General features: G+C 42.8%; 1 protein-coding gene across 1 annotated transcript in view; it reads left to right on the top strand.

The window, feature by feature from the left end:
• The window catches only part of LOC108797841 (cytochrome P450 2K1-like), a 32,270-nt gene extending 18,927 nt beyond the window's left edge, over positions 1-13,343 (top strand). The window contains exons 6-9 of the mRNA XM_018569564.1: positions 1,552-1,693; positions 4,049-4,236; positions 11,038-11,179; positions 13,092-13,343. Of these exons, the coding sequence (XP_018425066.1) occupies positions 1,552-1,693; positions 4,049-4,236; positions 11,038-11,179; positions 13,092-13,279 (660 nt within the window). The 3' untranslated portion in view covers positions 13,280-13,343. The remainder of the gene's footprint in view (positions 1-1,551; positions 1,694-4,048; positions 4,237-11,037; positions 11,180-13,091) is intronic.
• Positions 13,344-15,850: the final 2,507 nt, after the last annotated feature.

Below are 15,850 nucleotides of genomic sequence, written 5' to 3'. Positions count from 1 at the left end.
GCCTGGTGCCCCTGTTGCCATGGCGCCCTGTGCTCACCATGGCAACAGGGACAATGGGCCGGCCCTGGCTGCAACCCCCTCTCAGCTGCGCCTGAGGTAAGTGTCTTAGTGAATCTTCATTTTATTCACTCGAAAGGAATCAAGCGCTTTCGGGGCCGCACAGGGTCCCCTTCATCAGGCTTAAAGCCTTGATTTCTTTCGAGTGAATAAAATGAAGATTCACTAAAATCTTTTGTTATTTTGTCGTTTCTGGAGTGCTGGTGACATCCATATCCAACGATTATATCTGATGCGGCGCCATCCGTAGTCATTGCGAGCACCCACATCTCCACATGGGAACTCCGGTAAGGAGTGCTACAGGTCCTTGGACATTTGAGGTAAGTGTCTCACTCACCTCGTCGTAGCTACAGCCCTGGGTATAGCAGCCGAGCGTACAGGAGGCAATACTGATGCCAGATGAATGCTTTTTTCCCCCGCTTTTTTTATACCAATGAGCATTTTCAGTTACAATACTGCGCTACAACTGCATACCCACCCGGTTGCAATGGTCGTGTTGGCAAGCAGCACTGCCTGCCAAACATGACATGCTGTTAAAAATTTGCTTCAGCCGCAGCATGTATACAGGTCTAACTATTTGACTCCTAGGGTGGCGGTCGAGGGCTGTAAAAGCATGGATCGACTCTAATAGTTACTCTATTAGTGTTGTCCATGTGCAGACTGTCCTAACAAAGGGTTAAATATCTCAAGGCTCTGGTGATACATTGAATGCGAATGCGCATTTAAAAAAAACTCCCTCACGTTTTCCCTCATCTGCACATTGCCATCTATTCCAGGTAATAGATGCTTCCTATAATGCTCTAAGTATAAACCTAGGAAAGTAATGAGTGATAACCTTGTATTTTCTTCATATAACACACCATGCATCACAAGCCCACATTTGGTTCCTTGCAAGATCCCTTTCTCAAGGCAGAAAGAAAAAGGGATCCTGCAAGGTCCTGAAAAGTCTGTATCTGTACGGATGTACAAGATCAAGTCGGCGTTTACCAGTGTGCAGCTGCATCCTGTTTTTGAGCTGTACAGGCAACTACATGCACCAGCTGCCCCTCGCGGACGCAGGTTTCTGCATTGACATGCACAGTGTACGACCGTACATGTCCATGTGAATGAGGCCTAAATGGGGATAGATAATCTTTGACATGACAGATTTATATTCTCTTCCTCCAAATATTGCCATGTATTCTGATGATTTTAATTTAAAATGTGACTTGGAAATGTGATTGGATTGTAAAATTCAATGTTTAATATATAGAGTGTAAGTTCTGTTAAGTGCCATTCACCATAGAAGAAGAAATGTGGGAAAATGTGCGAATTTTTTATTTTTTTGTGATCTGGGAAATACACAGCTAATATGCTAATATGCCTAGAGTATTAACTTTCTCTCTTTTGTTCACGCCCAAAGCTCCTCCATATTTGGTCAAGTATTAAAAAAGTGAGATGATAATAAATAAATAAATGAATAGTGTCTGAATCATTTGACGTTTGTGTTTTTAGGCTTCAGGACAAGCTGAGAAGTACTTTGATGATGAAAATCTGGTGTACTCAGTTCTGGATCTCTTTGGAGCTGGGACAGAAACAATATCTACAACACTACGCTGGGGCATGTTGTTGATGATGAAGTATCCAGAAATACAAAGTAAACCAACTGATGCCATTTTGGGGAAATGTCTGCTTGACCAGCTCCACCCCTAGTTACTGGGAGACATGTCAATACTCGGTCATTGACCGAGAGCCCAACAGTGTCAGGAGAGAGGAGGGGACCCAGCGGCAAATCTCATCCCGCCGGGTGAACGCCCCCTCCTCTCTCTGCTTGCATCCATCACCAAGATGGCCGCCGGCAGGTGTCAACAATACGGCAACGTCACACGCATGCACGATGACGTTACGGCGGGGGTGTCACTCGGTCTCCGCCCCCGGGTGACACCCAGCCTCGGGATGCCCCTGTCTTCATCCAGACAACTTTTTTTCTTAGATTTGGACAGACTTGAAAAAAGTAAATGTCACTTTACTTCCACTCCCATTGACAGACTGTGATAACGAGAAAAGGAATAAGGAAAGCTGTTGTCACGGGGTCAGGAAGCCAGAGACAGTATAAATAACTTAAAAGTGGTTTCTCTGCCCCCCTGGAGAGATTTTCCCCTCACTTCCTGTCCTGACAGAAAGTGAGGGGAAGTCTCTCCAACAAAGACATGGCCTGCAATAAAAACCTTTCTCACTCTATCCCAAGCTAAAAAAAAGCTTTTGGCTGGAGTTAAGACCTTAAATTAGAAATAAGTATAGGTACCTAGAATAGCCAAATCTTTTGATGCGGATAGAGCAGGAATGGTTAGAGACTCTGTTTTTATTGCTATGTATCTGGTGACCACAAGTGAAGAATGGAGAATCCCTTTGATGGGGATACAGACAGCTTTCCCTTTTAAAGGAGAAGTATTGGGAGACTAAAATGTATTCTTCACAATACTTAGAGCCAGCGTGGGACACTGCAGCTGTCACACACCGACTAAAGAACGAGAGCTGAGCGATCACGAACCTCTGATTGCTCAGCTCACAGTCTTCTCCCTGTAGAGTGCAGTGACGGTCAGTCACCACCCCCTGCAAGGATTCCCTCCTCCCCTCTCTGTTCCTCCAGCGCTCATTGGCAGGACAGACTGAGGAGCAGGTGGGCACAGCTGCCTCTAGAGAGGCAGAGCCAGCTGTCAATCAGGCAGTGGGGTAGATCCCAACAATATTGTCGAGATCTTTCCTGTCTGCATCGCGGCTCTGAGCTGTCAGCAAATAGCCAACTAGATGCTGACTTTGGGTCACAGTAGTAAATTAGAAAATGTACTCCTTTGACCCAAAAGCGACCTAAAGCCAAAAAAAAAAGGAGTGGCTAGTTCTCTTTTAAAGAACCCTTTACTGAGACATAACCATGCTGCCATTGCTCACCTCCTCCTGAAAATGCTGTTTGCCTGGCTTTCTCTATCTTCAATACTTTAATAGCCTCTAACCAAGAACACAAGAGTGCAGGTAGTGGATTCAGAACTCACGATCTGCCTACTTCTTCCAGGTTAGTGAATGAAGCCATGGAATTGGCATGACAGCCAGGCGATTCATATTTTCAGAAGATGTAATCTCTGGTGGCCTACAGTAGATAATCTTTCAGAACAGATTTCCTTTAACCCTTTCTGGACTAGTGCTCTTGAATATGCAGATCCCCTGATCAAATTTAGCAGCGTTAAAACTAATGTGCCCGCCTAAATCATTTCATTTTTTGTAAGGTTATATAAGGCTTTTATTTGGTACAGTGTTTTAACATATGCCCTGCTGAGATTTCTTTCTTTATTATTATATGATTTCACAAATATGTTTCCAGACAGATAATAGTTTTCATTATTTTACAAAAATTTATTTTTTTACTTTGTACATTAATTTATCACTGTAATTATAACCATCCATTCAATCAAGTGATAGCTCAGCTGGCAGGTTTGTTTGTAAACAAACCCATGTGACTACTATGATTGGCTGTCAGTTATCATATGATCGGCAACTGCAACCAATAAGCATGATTCCCAGTTGTCAGTGTGAGACTACCACATGCTACAGGCTCAGAGTTTCACAATGGAACGTAATGTTCCTCAGCAAGGGGCGTCATTCTGAGAAAAGATAATCTTCATATTGTGGAAGTGATTGAATTCTGTAATTTGTAAACTATTCAGCAGATTTGAAAATGGTCATCTTTTCATTAAGGTAAACCTGCCACAAACTTAGTTTGTCTGGGTTACATTGCACCTTATTGGTTTAAATAAATCTTTTCATAACTTTTTCAGGGATCTTCTGACAAAATCTGCTTTTTTCTTTATGTGCTTTTTTTGTCTGGTCATTGCACTGCACTCTTTATGTAAAAAAAAAAGGAAATAATGAGGCTAATGAGGGGCTTCCATTACTCTCAGCAGTCATTTAAAGGCCATTGTGGAGAGGATTATGTCATTTATTTACTCTTATTTTGTAGAAAAGTTACAAGAGGAAATCCGGACACATATTAAACAAGGACAGATGCCTACAGCCGATGATCGAAGAAAAATGCCTTATACTGAAGCAGTGATTCATGAAATCCAGAGGTTTGCTAATATCGTTCCTTTAAATGTGCCACACACAACTCCAAGTGATGTGTATTTCCGGGGTTACTGCATACCAAAGGTGAGTTCCGGAAACCCCCCCCATCTATCAATAATACAGTCATACACCAAATGAACAGATGCGATACTAAGGCTAGCTAGTTCTAGGAAAGGAATGTAGGTCTCCTACATTGTGATTGTACACAGTTACAAAACTCCCATTTTAATTTACATGGTTGATAAATAACAGTTAAATTACATTATAGCTTGGCAGTTTCAATAGTTAAACATCTTCAGACCAGAAATCCCAGTACTGATAAAATGCTATAACCATTATGAAGCCAAATTACCATGTTAAGCTGCCATAATACATTCTTTATAATGTGGAATAAACAAATTATTAGGCATTAAGGTTACAATGGAGTGACACCTTTATTATGTAGATGGGTGTGCAGCGCTCGGGGTCATCAATAGGTGAATCAAATAAGTGTTAGCAAAACAACATGTGATCAAAATCTGAATGAGTGTTTGCAACCATAAAGGTATACTAAAGTGATAACCGGTGAACAAAAAAAATTAAAATAAGAATTTCACTTTGTGCAAAAGTGCATTAAATTAAAATAAATTAACTATACCTTAATAAAAATACTATGTTGTAATCACACGTGTATCAAGTACAAACATTAATGAAAGTGGTTAACAACAAATTAGCTCAAAAATATCAATAGGAGTGATGAATCACCATGTGAATCCAAAAATAATTATAAAGTTCAGGTATAGATGATGTATTGATGATGAGAATAAGCTTCAAAAACAAGTTCAATCCTTCTCCAACACCAAGTGTCCACGCCAAAACTCCCCTCTGGGATGCGGACTCACCAGACCCACGGTGTTTGTAGGCAAAGAGAGACGGAAAGCCAATTAGTAGTCCCACGGCTGTCTCGTCAGCGTCACATGGATCAATAATTTAGCGAAAAAAATAAAAAGGAAAAAGAACTCCTCATAGTGTAGTCGACATAAACGTTTATTAAACAAAAAGTAGTCACTTACAGTTAAAATCGATTAAAACGGCAGCTCACACGCAGTGAGTAGATATCCTGTACTTCCTGGTTTTTCGTGGTATTGAGAAGTATAGCCCCCACCTTTATTATGGCCTGGTGGATGGGGGCAGAAGAATAGCCTACCAAAGGAAAGTTTCACTTCTCAAGAGGCATGAGAAGACACCCAACGAGGCCAGTTATCTGAAAAATGAGAACCTTCTAAATTGTCCTTGTAGATTACAAAATGTATCAAAATAATGTAAATTGAGGGCTGTCTAAACAATCCATCCAATGTGTATCTAACCAGACCAGACCTTGATCTATAAAGTAGTTGGTACATCTAAAGCAGCTTGTACCATCAAATTGTAGGAGGGTCAGATGTGTCCATATTTGCTCACTTTCCATGCATCTATGGAGCACAAATCTCACCCAATCAATATTTTCTCCAATGCCAACTAGGAGGATAGGAAATCTGGTCATGTAATGTCAGCATCTGCTTGTGGATGTGGTCACTGCAAATGCCTGCTTACATTTAGGTACATATTTGTTTCCTGCAAACCTGTGATTTGTCCATTCCGGGCAGAACAACACATTTGCTTTAATGCAACATATACCCCCAGCATATACGTAAAGGAGAATTATGAGGTGAGTGATTTTCACTCAGCCTCATAATCTGAGCCGACCTGTGACAATGAAACTGTCACTGGTCGGCTCAGTAGATCGGGAAGTGAGCGAACACATACCGGTGCTCGCTCACTTCTCGATCCGGTGCCGGCAGAGAGCCGTGACAGGGGAGGGACTGGATTCCCCCCTCCCTGTCCGATCTTCCAGCGCTGACTGGCAGAATGGACGGGGGGAGGGGGCGGGAACTGAGCCACCTGTCACTCACGCAGCTGGGTGGATCCAGACATAATTGTCGGGATCCGTTCCAGCTGCGGCGTCTCAGTATACCGCGAGCAGTAGCTCGTGCTTATACTGAGCTTTGGGTGACGGGAGGACGCTAGTTTGTGTCCTCCCGTTACCCTAAGGAGAACTATGGGGAAAAGCCCTAACCCCATAGTTCTCCTTTAACTTTCTTATGTTCTGAAGGCTGACTAAATATACCATCGACGTAAGGGGATAATGTTGTATATACGTGATTATTATACTTGTAATTCTAAATTTGTGGTATATTATATTAATTGGCCCTGTGCTGTGCTCTGCATCGGGGCAAGGATAGAATATCACTACACAAGTAAGCAATTCGGAATAGATTGGTTGACCATTTTTTGTACAGGGGCTCCATTGACATTTCAGATCTTGGATGTTGTACAATTACACATGAGGGGGTGATAGGGAAAAGAATAATGATGAAAGAAGTAATGTGCTTAGGATGATTAGAAACCCTATCCCTGCTGGGTTGGAACAGAGATTATGGTTTGTTGTCCCTTTATTGAATGTTATGCTTTAGGTGTTACATTTTGGCATTTATGCATCTGGACCAACATCAACATAGCAAGTATTTATTTGTATTTCTGTGGGCTAATTATTGTTAATTTTATTGGCTGGACCAGTGTTTTTTTTTTTTTTTACTGATCACAGTTGCCACTTCCTATCAGGTCCTCTTACTTGCTGTTGTTTATTTGGTTCATGATGTATGCACGGCAATGCTGGGTGGACAGGACATTACATGCTTGCACACAAGGTACCTGTAAGGATTTTGTTTGTGATTTTAATCATGTTCTTTGATGTTTGATGGTGCTTGGCTATGCACTAATAACGTTTTTTGTACGATTTTCAAATTTGGTCTGTCCCGATCTCTGGTTAACCCTTGACTGTCTCCTCTTTGAAGGCAGTCTATCTTGGTTTTTTATAACGTGTAAGGATTGTATATATTCTCCATCTTTTGATGTTGTTGAGGAGTGGAAAGCACAGTACTCTACAAACAAAACAACAATACAAGTATATTAGGTCTTCTGCTCTTCTCAATCCCGGTGTCCCTGCCGCATGTTTGATCAGAGGGTATACGCTATCTTGTTTTCCCTCTGCAACTTGAATCCGTGTTCCCCCCTGACACGGTTTTTTTTCCCCATGGTCCCCAGAGGAAGCACAATAGCGAAATGCGCCAGCAAACGCCTTGAAACGCAAGCCAGTAAGAAAGACCATAGTGATGGATTACAAGGAGCAATGAAGATGAATTTTGTATATGTATATATATTGTTTTAAAATTTGTATATATGTACCATATGTACTATGGCTGCATAACAAGGACATTATGGTGGAGACTTTATCTAGATTTTCAATATGTATGTCAATTTTCCTGTTTATAGTAAAATAGTTTTTTTTACTACACTTGTGCAATGGGTATAACGTCTCTTTAAGCCCCATATTCTATCTTTGTGGTTATTTATGATGTATTGATGTAGCAGTTTGTGGTTAGTTATGGGGGTATTTAGGGTCAGTTTACACCAGGGGTGCCCACCATTTTTTGTATTGAGATCTACTTTTCAAATGAGCAGCCCAATGAGATCTACCAACGATCTACCTCCCTCCTGCGTTCTTAAGTCAATGGCATGCTTTTTGAAGAAGTCCAGACGAGACGAAACGAGGCAAGGGATTCCTCTCCTACGTATCCGGTGATTCTACTAGTTGAGTGTCCTTTACACTTAAATGTTTTGAACCATCTAATATCCTGTAAGTGTGAACCTTCTTGCGTTCAATAAATTTGTTTAACAACTACACTTAGGATTCTTTTTCTCCTTTTCTTCCCTCTATATTATACTGTCTGATCCCGCTATCTATTTCACCTGGTGGGCTGGCTCAGCCGCCACTACAGCGGCGAATGACTGGGTAATTGTGGAAGAGAAGCAACCATCAACTTACTGCAGCAGCTCCGTGCCGGAGCATAGAAACATTCAGACTGCAGCCTCACTACTGTTACTATTTTTGCTTTCCTGAATCCAACTAACATTTCCAATAACAGAGAAGTAGACTATAGATGAGACTCTGTAATCCATATACATTTTTTCTTTTTATGCCTCCCGTTTAGAACGGTTATGGTTTGAGTGGCTCCGCTCCACTGACATCGATTTGTTGTTTCCCATTATCGTTTATCGTTTTATCGTTTATCGTTTTTTGTCGAAAAACATATTTTTTCCTTTTGAGTTAAGGATTTATTCATCTTTCACCTTGAGTGGCTCCGCTCCACTACCGCAGATTGCTTGTATATGATTACATCTTTCAAATATGATGGACAACTTGTAGTTCCGCTCTAGATCACCATCTCACTGTTTTATTGTCTGGCACAATAATTCATAGGTAGATTTCACTTAGACGGCAGTCCACAATCCATTTTTTTGCACCAATTTCACTGTGCGCCTTTGGGTTCACAGTTTATACTAGACACGGCTATTTAGCACTTTTTGATACTTTTCAAGTCACTTCCGCTTAAAAGCCATCACTCAGTTTTTTCACATACTTTATTTATTAGCATTTGTGATCACACATCCACATTTAGTATATACACATTAGTTTTTTTTATATAGATTGTGTTCATTTAATTGTATTATCACCTTTCACCACATCGATTTATATAAACTATTGTTTTGATGATATATCACGGACAAACCAAATAGATTTTGAACCGAGCGCAACATACAAGCCTTCCATTTTACATCTATACACACATTGTTGCGGCTGGTGCCGACATACCTACTTCCAGCGCAAACTATTTTGTTTAATATAATGGCATGCCAGCCATGCAGTGCGTTCGCCTGCACCAAAACGCAGCACAAAACGACAAATTCCTTTCTGGTACCGTTCTGGTCCAGTGTGATCAGAAAAAATGCTGCGTGCGCTATATTTTCCGATCGCACTGGATCGGAATGCAGGCATTGTGGTTTTCCGGTTCTGGTGACTTGAATTCACAGCCACGGCCCCTCCCAGCCCAGAACGCAGGGGGAGTTTACCATGCCATACAGTGCATTCCAGCAGCTAACGCCGCTGGAAAGCACTGCACTGTAACTCGTGAGAACAAACCCTAAACCCTGCCCTAAAACATTGCATTCTTTGATTCAGGCATTATCTGAGTTCAGGTGCGGGAGGGGGTGTGGCAGTGCATTGAAATGAATGTCACCATAGCCATGTCCCCCACCGGTATTGCAAGCGCCCTCACCTGAACACGTGGCACATTAGTGCCTGCGTTCCGTTTCAGTGCAATCTGCAAAATTAGTGCAGCATTTTTGCAGATTGCACTGGACCGGAACACAGGCACTAATGTGCCACGTGTTCGGTTGATCGCCCCTGAGCGCAGGCAAACGACCGGAGTGCAATACAGTGCGTTCCAGAGCCTGACCACTCTGGAACGCACTGTTTGTGGTGCGAACCAGCTCTAAGGCCTCGATCACACCATCCTCAGTGCGTTCTGGCGCTATTGTGGCTAGAACGCACTGGATCGCATTGCGGCCGGCTCATCCAGTCCAGTCAGAAAAAATGCTGCAAGCACTATTTTTTTCTGACCGGACCGCAGGCATTCATTTGCTATGCGTTTCCGTGTGGCCGATCGCATTGCAGCTGGAGAGCGTGGCTGCGGTGCCATTCATTTCAACACACCGCCACACCCCCTCCCTCCCCACAACAAACTGAGCCGGCCGCAATGCGATCCAGTGCGTTCCGGCCACAATAGCGCCAGAACGCACTGAGGCTGGTGTGAACGAGGCCTTAGAAGTCTCAACTACGTAGCCCCTTAACTATACTGTCAAATACCACTCAACCTGTTAGTTGCCAATAGAACCTACCTGCTTCTGGCTCTTCAGGTGTGGTCCCAACATGCTTGATGCTGCAGACTGGGAGGAGCGGGTCAGATGTGCCCAAAGCTGCGGGCTGGGAGAGGCCAGTCAAATGTGCGGCACACTGAAGAGAGGGAGGAGCAGCCGATGTCACTACGTGTGGGAGGCAATTATTATTGGACGCTGACGAAGAGGGGCGGGCCGAGTGTGCGGACCAAGTGTCTCGGTGTCTGTGCGGGTAGCGGCGGCCACCTACGCTACGTGCGTTAGGAAAGATTATTGGCCGCTTCAGACAGGAGGGGAGAGCCGAATGTGTCGGATGCTTTAGCGCCCGACACATTCGGGTACACAGAGCGTGGGACAGGGAGTCGACACATGATCTACCAGCGATAGCTTTGCGATCGACTGGTAGATTGCGATCGACCTTATGGGCACCCCTGGTTTACACCATAAGCAGCGTACTTAATTAATGATACATTACCGTGTGCTGGTGTATTGCATTGCCTTTCATTTGAATAGCACCCTAATGCAGCTCATGGCTAAGTGAACTGGGCGTTAGTGTGCACTAAACACATGGTATCATGCATTTAGCACACTGCCTATATTTTAAACTGGTCCTTAAACATGTTGTTTTGTATTTGTATGGCTTGAGAAAAGAGCAGAAAAAATTAAAATAAAAAAGCTATTTTATATGAAGTACTTTTTGAAGTCCATGGTGTAGGACACCTTTTGCTGCAATGTGTTCTAGTTAATCCTGTGGGTGCTGATGGGTTGGTGACTATAGCCTAAGGCACTTTGAGACTGTTTGGCAATGAGTATATCTTTGTCACTCTGCTTTCTTTTCCTATCAGCAAGTTCCTTGTGTGCATATGAACCTGCACTGCTTCTTTTTCCCTTTGAACTCTACTGTACAGAGACTGCAAATGCTTATACCAAATCAAATGGAAGCGCCTTGCACTGCTTGTGTTTAAAAAAATACATTTAATGACGTATTAATAAATAACTGCAATAGTTTGTGTATTTTATATCTGCTTAGTGTTTAGCTGTAAGTATTGTACAATGTGCTTCTTCTTGCAGGGTACAGAGGTAATTCCTTTCCTCACATCTGTTTTGTATGACAAGACTCAGTGGGAAACACCTTATGAGTTTAACCCAAATCACTTTTTGGATGCAGCCGGCAAATTTGTAAAACGAGATGCATTTATGCCCTTCTCTGCAGGTAGGTCACCAGGATTATTACATCATACTTAAGATTATAATCAACAATTTCTATGGCATTACACTGAGAGATCTCCACCCCAAACTATGCCTGGTCTGTACGAGGGCAGTGTGGTGCTCATATCCTTCAAGCTCTTTGTGTAGATGCTAAACACACAAACTGTGTCAGCCTAGGCATTTGTATCGCCCCCTGACCCCCGAAGGCATGCGGTGGGCCCCCAAAGGCAGGGAGGGCTGACATTTCAATCTCGGGGTGGATTCTTAGCCGGGTTGTGGGATGAGAACAGTAAATTGGGCACCAGTCACTTTAAGGACTTTTAAATGCTTGTACAACAGCCAAACTGGGAAAGTGTGTATAGGGCTTCAGACAACCATAGCAAAAATAGACTCCAGACTTACCAATCCCTTCCAGCTTTCACAGTATGGCAAACTTTAGTTGAGCAGAGGAAGACACTATGTAGTAAAACAACAGCTGAGAAGGAGATATGCAACAGCTGAATAGGAGATCTTTCCTGGGAGAGACACCAGATGTGTTCCTGAGGTCAATGCCATTCTAGACTATCTGGCACCTCTAGCAGTCATATGGCTCCTCTGGTTCTCCTTCCCAGATAGTTCCAGATCCAAGGCCTAGTCAGCATCTCCAACCTTGTACATCCCACCCCCAGGCTAGGCCCAGGGGCGGACTCCCCTAGCACATGGCAATTCCTGAGTATTTATGCACTTTCCCAGCATGCACCATTGGCCATGAAACTCCTAGTGATTGGCTGGTGAGGCATAGACACTCCTAATGTTCCCCTTTTGGCTGCCCCACTCTGTGGCAGGGTCACACCCCACTCCAGGTAGGTGCAATCAATTGTTACATAGTTACATAGTATTTGAGGTTGAATAAAAACATATGTCCATCAAGTCCAACCTATTTGTGTATGTGTGTTTGGTCCTATTGGTGTGTAGCATGTATTGTTGAGCAGCTAGAAATAACGAAATGACACCAGACTACAAATCCGCCAGACTGATTACAGTGCTAGCAACACTAAATTTAAGCATCCACTCCACTTATGTGGAAGGGGCTACACATTATTTACCCAGTGCGGAATCTGCCTATGTGTGGCTGTAATTATTTCTACGATTGTTTATCCTTTAGACTCTATGAATATATTGGGGCAGGAGCATATCATTGCTACCAAATGTGCTGCCTCTATGTGAACTTAGCAGTGATGCTCACAGATATAAGTTTGTGGAAACCATTGTGGTAAGAATTGGAAACAATCTGGTGTTGTGCAACATTTCTAGACACCCCATGACCTACTGTTCTCAGTGGGGTAGAAGCAATCAGCCCTTTTGGATTTTTATTATGATTTTTTCTAACCCCAGCAACTTCCTAAGTGCAACTTTGAATGATACATGCATGCAAGTTTTTTCAAAAGATCTTTTGTTAGATCATACCTACGAATATATATGGGTAGTGTTAGAGTAATGTTATCATCTCCCATCACTGCTAGTCTTCTGATGAACCCTGTTCATACCATTATAATTATACTGTATTTCCCACATTCACACATTTGAAGTTGCAGCTCAAATTACAGCCATTCTCAAGAACAAGAAACAGCTTTACCCACGTTTTCATGGTTTTTCCACAATTGTTCTATGCTACTCCCTTGCCTAACATGCTGTTGCTTTTACCAATGTTTTAGTGTTTCCCAAGAAAGCCAATGAGGTTATTGACAAATTATACATTTTCAGCACCTGGCAGGTATCTAGTAGTAGCAGTTCACAGCACAATTCAGTTGTTCGAGAACATCTACCATAAGATCATGCTTACCTCTACCACGCCATTCCCTTGATAGATTTATTTCCAGATTATTGAACATTGGCTAAGCATATTATGTCATCCTGAATTGACTTTGTTCCCCCAGGAAGAAGAGTTTGTGTTGGAGAAAGTTTAGCCAAAATGGAGCTTTTTTTGTTTTTTACCGGCCTTCTGCAAAGCTTCACATTCTACCCACCTCCAGGAGTCTCCAGAGAAGATATAAGTCTCAAGCCTGGCACTGGATTCGTTTTATTTCCTTTACCACACTTAGTATGTGCAAAGCTTAACTTCTAGTCAAGATCCACAATTCAGAAGTGACAAGAAAAGGTCTTAAATCCACTCAAGAATGGATAAAGGGAATGTGTAGTCATTTACATTTTTCTTTTAAGATAAAGATGAAGAACATGTTGATGTAAATAATTTGGTCAAAATGAGTTATTGTCTTGAAAGCTTGTTTTATGCATAATGGGCAAGTAATGTGTAAGTAAGGAGGAAGCAGTTATTTTTGCTCAGTACATACTGTATGTAGGATCTGCTTCATCTTTTCTCAGTTCTTTACTCTGTTTTAGTTTACTGCTCCTTCTTACCATGCAATTCTGTGAATCTGCTGACCCGCTTAAAACAACGCAGTTCTTCATGGTATAAGATTGGCAATTATCCAGCATATGTGCTTTTCTCGAAGTAGCTACACACCACATTTGAAACACAGTATTACCCAATCAAAGGCCAATACCATTTCTATGCTTTGAAAACCCTGCTCTCCTTCCATCAGAAAGGGGAACCCCAACTCACATTGCAAAAGCATAGCAGATGCAGCACATTGGATTCTGCACTGTTTTGGTTCTATGATTTACTTGGACAACTATGACATTTGACCAATAGGTTTGAGTTTACTAATGTACAATATATCAGGGTCGGGCTGTCATTTTTAAAAGCCTTGGCAAACAAAAAAACTGTGTATTTTATTTTTACATGTGTTTGCTTATTTTGATGGAGCACTTATATAGCCGGTTCACGTGCACTGTGGAAGGCCAGTTTCAGTTGCACAGGCTGCAGTGAATATAGATGGCAAAGGCATTTATTACATCAGTTTTAATTGCTAAACCAGGGGTGGGAAACCTTTTTTCTGCCAAGGGCCATTTGGATATTTATAACATCATTCGGGGGCCATACAAAATTATTAACTTAAAAATGAGCCTGCTATATTTGGTCAAACATTTAATTAACTCCCCCCTAATGTGATGACTGGAACTGCTTCTCTTTGGCGATTTGTAGCTAAGCCCACAGTGGTAAATGATGAGGGATTGACTACAGGGATCTTGTCACTGACAATGCTGCTAAAAGTCAATCACTGAGCTACAAATTGCTGAAGTATTAGACGGCGAATCCATAGAAAATAACTGGAACTGTTAGTGAGAAATCCTTTTTAAAAAGTAGGGATCACTGAGAACAAATTGTTCGACTGACATTAACCTAACAGCTGATGCCAATGATACAGCAAAAGCCAAATTGACAGCTAACCCGTGCAGTGTATCCATGGAGCACATTTGCTGCAATTTAATCTGCAGAAGAGCCAGAGGCACAGTGAGCCTCATGCCCCCTTTGCAGACTGCCCTGTATGATGATGGGACTTCTATACACTGTGTCACTGAACTCACTACCTTGTCTGGCGATCTGATCCCTTTACTCTCTCCCCTGCTGCATTCTGTTTGTGACACCGCTGAGCTCCAACGTTTACAGGGCTGGTGCACGGTGCATTTTACTGCCTTCCCCCGGCACCCACAGGTGGCTCTGGCATTGCCTGTAGAGTAGCGCCGGAGGGGGAGCAACAATATAATCATATTAACAATATGATCCGCCACTGGGGTAGAGGAGGGGTGGGCTGGGCCGAATGTGTCTGAGGCTGCAGGCAGGGAGGGGCGCATCGCCCTTTCCAGTCTACAACGTCCAGTGACTAGGGTAGCCGGTTCAGAGGGCCAGACCTAATGATCCTGCAGGCCTTAAACGGCTGCAGGCTGGACATTCTCCAACCCTGTGCTAAACCAAGCTTATACAATATCATTTTGCATGTTTGCGATAATTAACCCGTGAAAATGAAGCCTCTAAATTTTTATTGCTGTCTGTGTCTTCAATTGCAAGATTTACCCTTTATTTATGTCCTGGTGGCCATGGTCACTGGAACAGAAAGTGATGAGAAATCTAAAATGTTATGGTTATTATGGAAACAGGTAGAAACTTCAAGGGTACCTGTTTGTTATGGAAGAGGCTACAGAGGGTACAGGGATGAGGGAGGCCTAATGATGCTAAAGACTTCATTGTCAGTCGATGGTATGGATGCACCGATACTGATACTAGTATTGGTATTGGTGCAGATACCGAGTATTTGGGAGAGTGCTCCTACCAAGCCAATCAGCATGGAGCCGGGTTCCCAGCCAATCAGGATGCCAGGTGGCGGGTAATGACACGCCGCCCGGCTTTCTGATTGTCCAGCAAGCCAGCTCCATGCTAGCGGAAGTACCGGTATCGGTACTTGGTATCAGCGAGTACCAAAATATAAATATCGGTGCTCGTACTCAATACAGACAAATCGGTATCAGTGCATCCCTAGTCGATGGTCCTCAGAAATTGACCGGCAATCAGGCAAATTATCCCATGAACCCAAACTTTCCCAAACCGGTCTAATAAAACAACCATAAGCAATGGCCACCACCCATGAAATACATGCTTGTAAGAAACCTTGTTCCTGGCATCCTTAGTCAGTACATTCTGATCTCCAGCTGAAAGGCACAAAGACCTTGCAGACCACACACTCCTCTCACTAGCAGTGGAGACCAGGTGAGAAAATTACACCTAGGATGTGCAATT

The sequence above is a fragment of the Nanorana parkeri genome, unplaced genomic scaffold (genome assembly GCF_000935625.1).
Source record: "Nanorana parkeri isolate BGI_ZX_2015 unplaced genomic scaffold, ASM93562v1 scaffold3, whole genome shotgun sequence".
Taxonomy (NCBI): Eukaryota; Metazoa; Chordata; class Amphibia; order Anura; family Dicroglossidae; genus Nanorana; species Nanorana parkeri.
The sequence above is the reverse complement of the archived record's forward strand: the minus strand, read 5'-3'. Positions and strand labels throughout refer to the sequence as shown.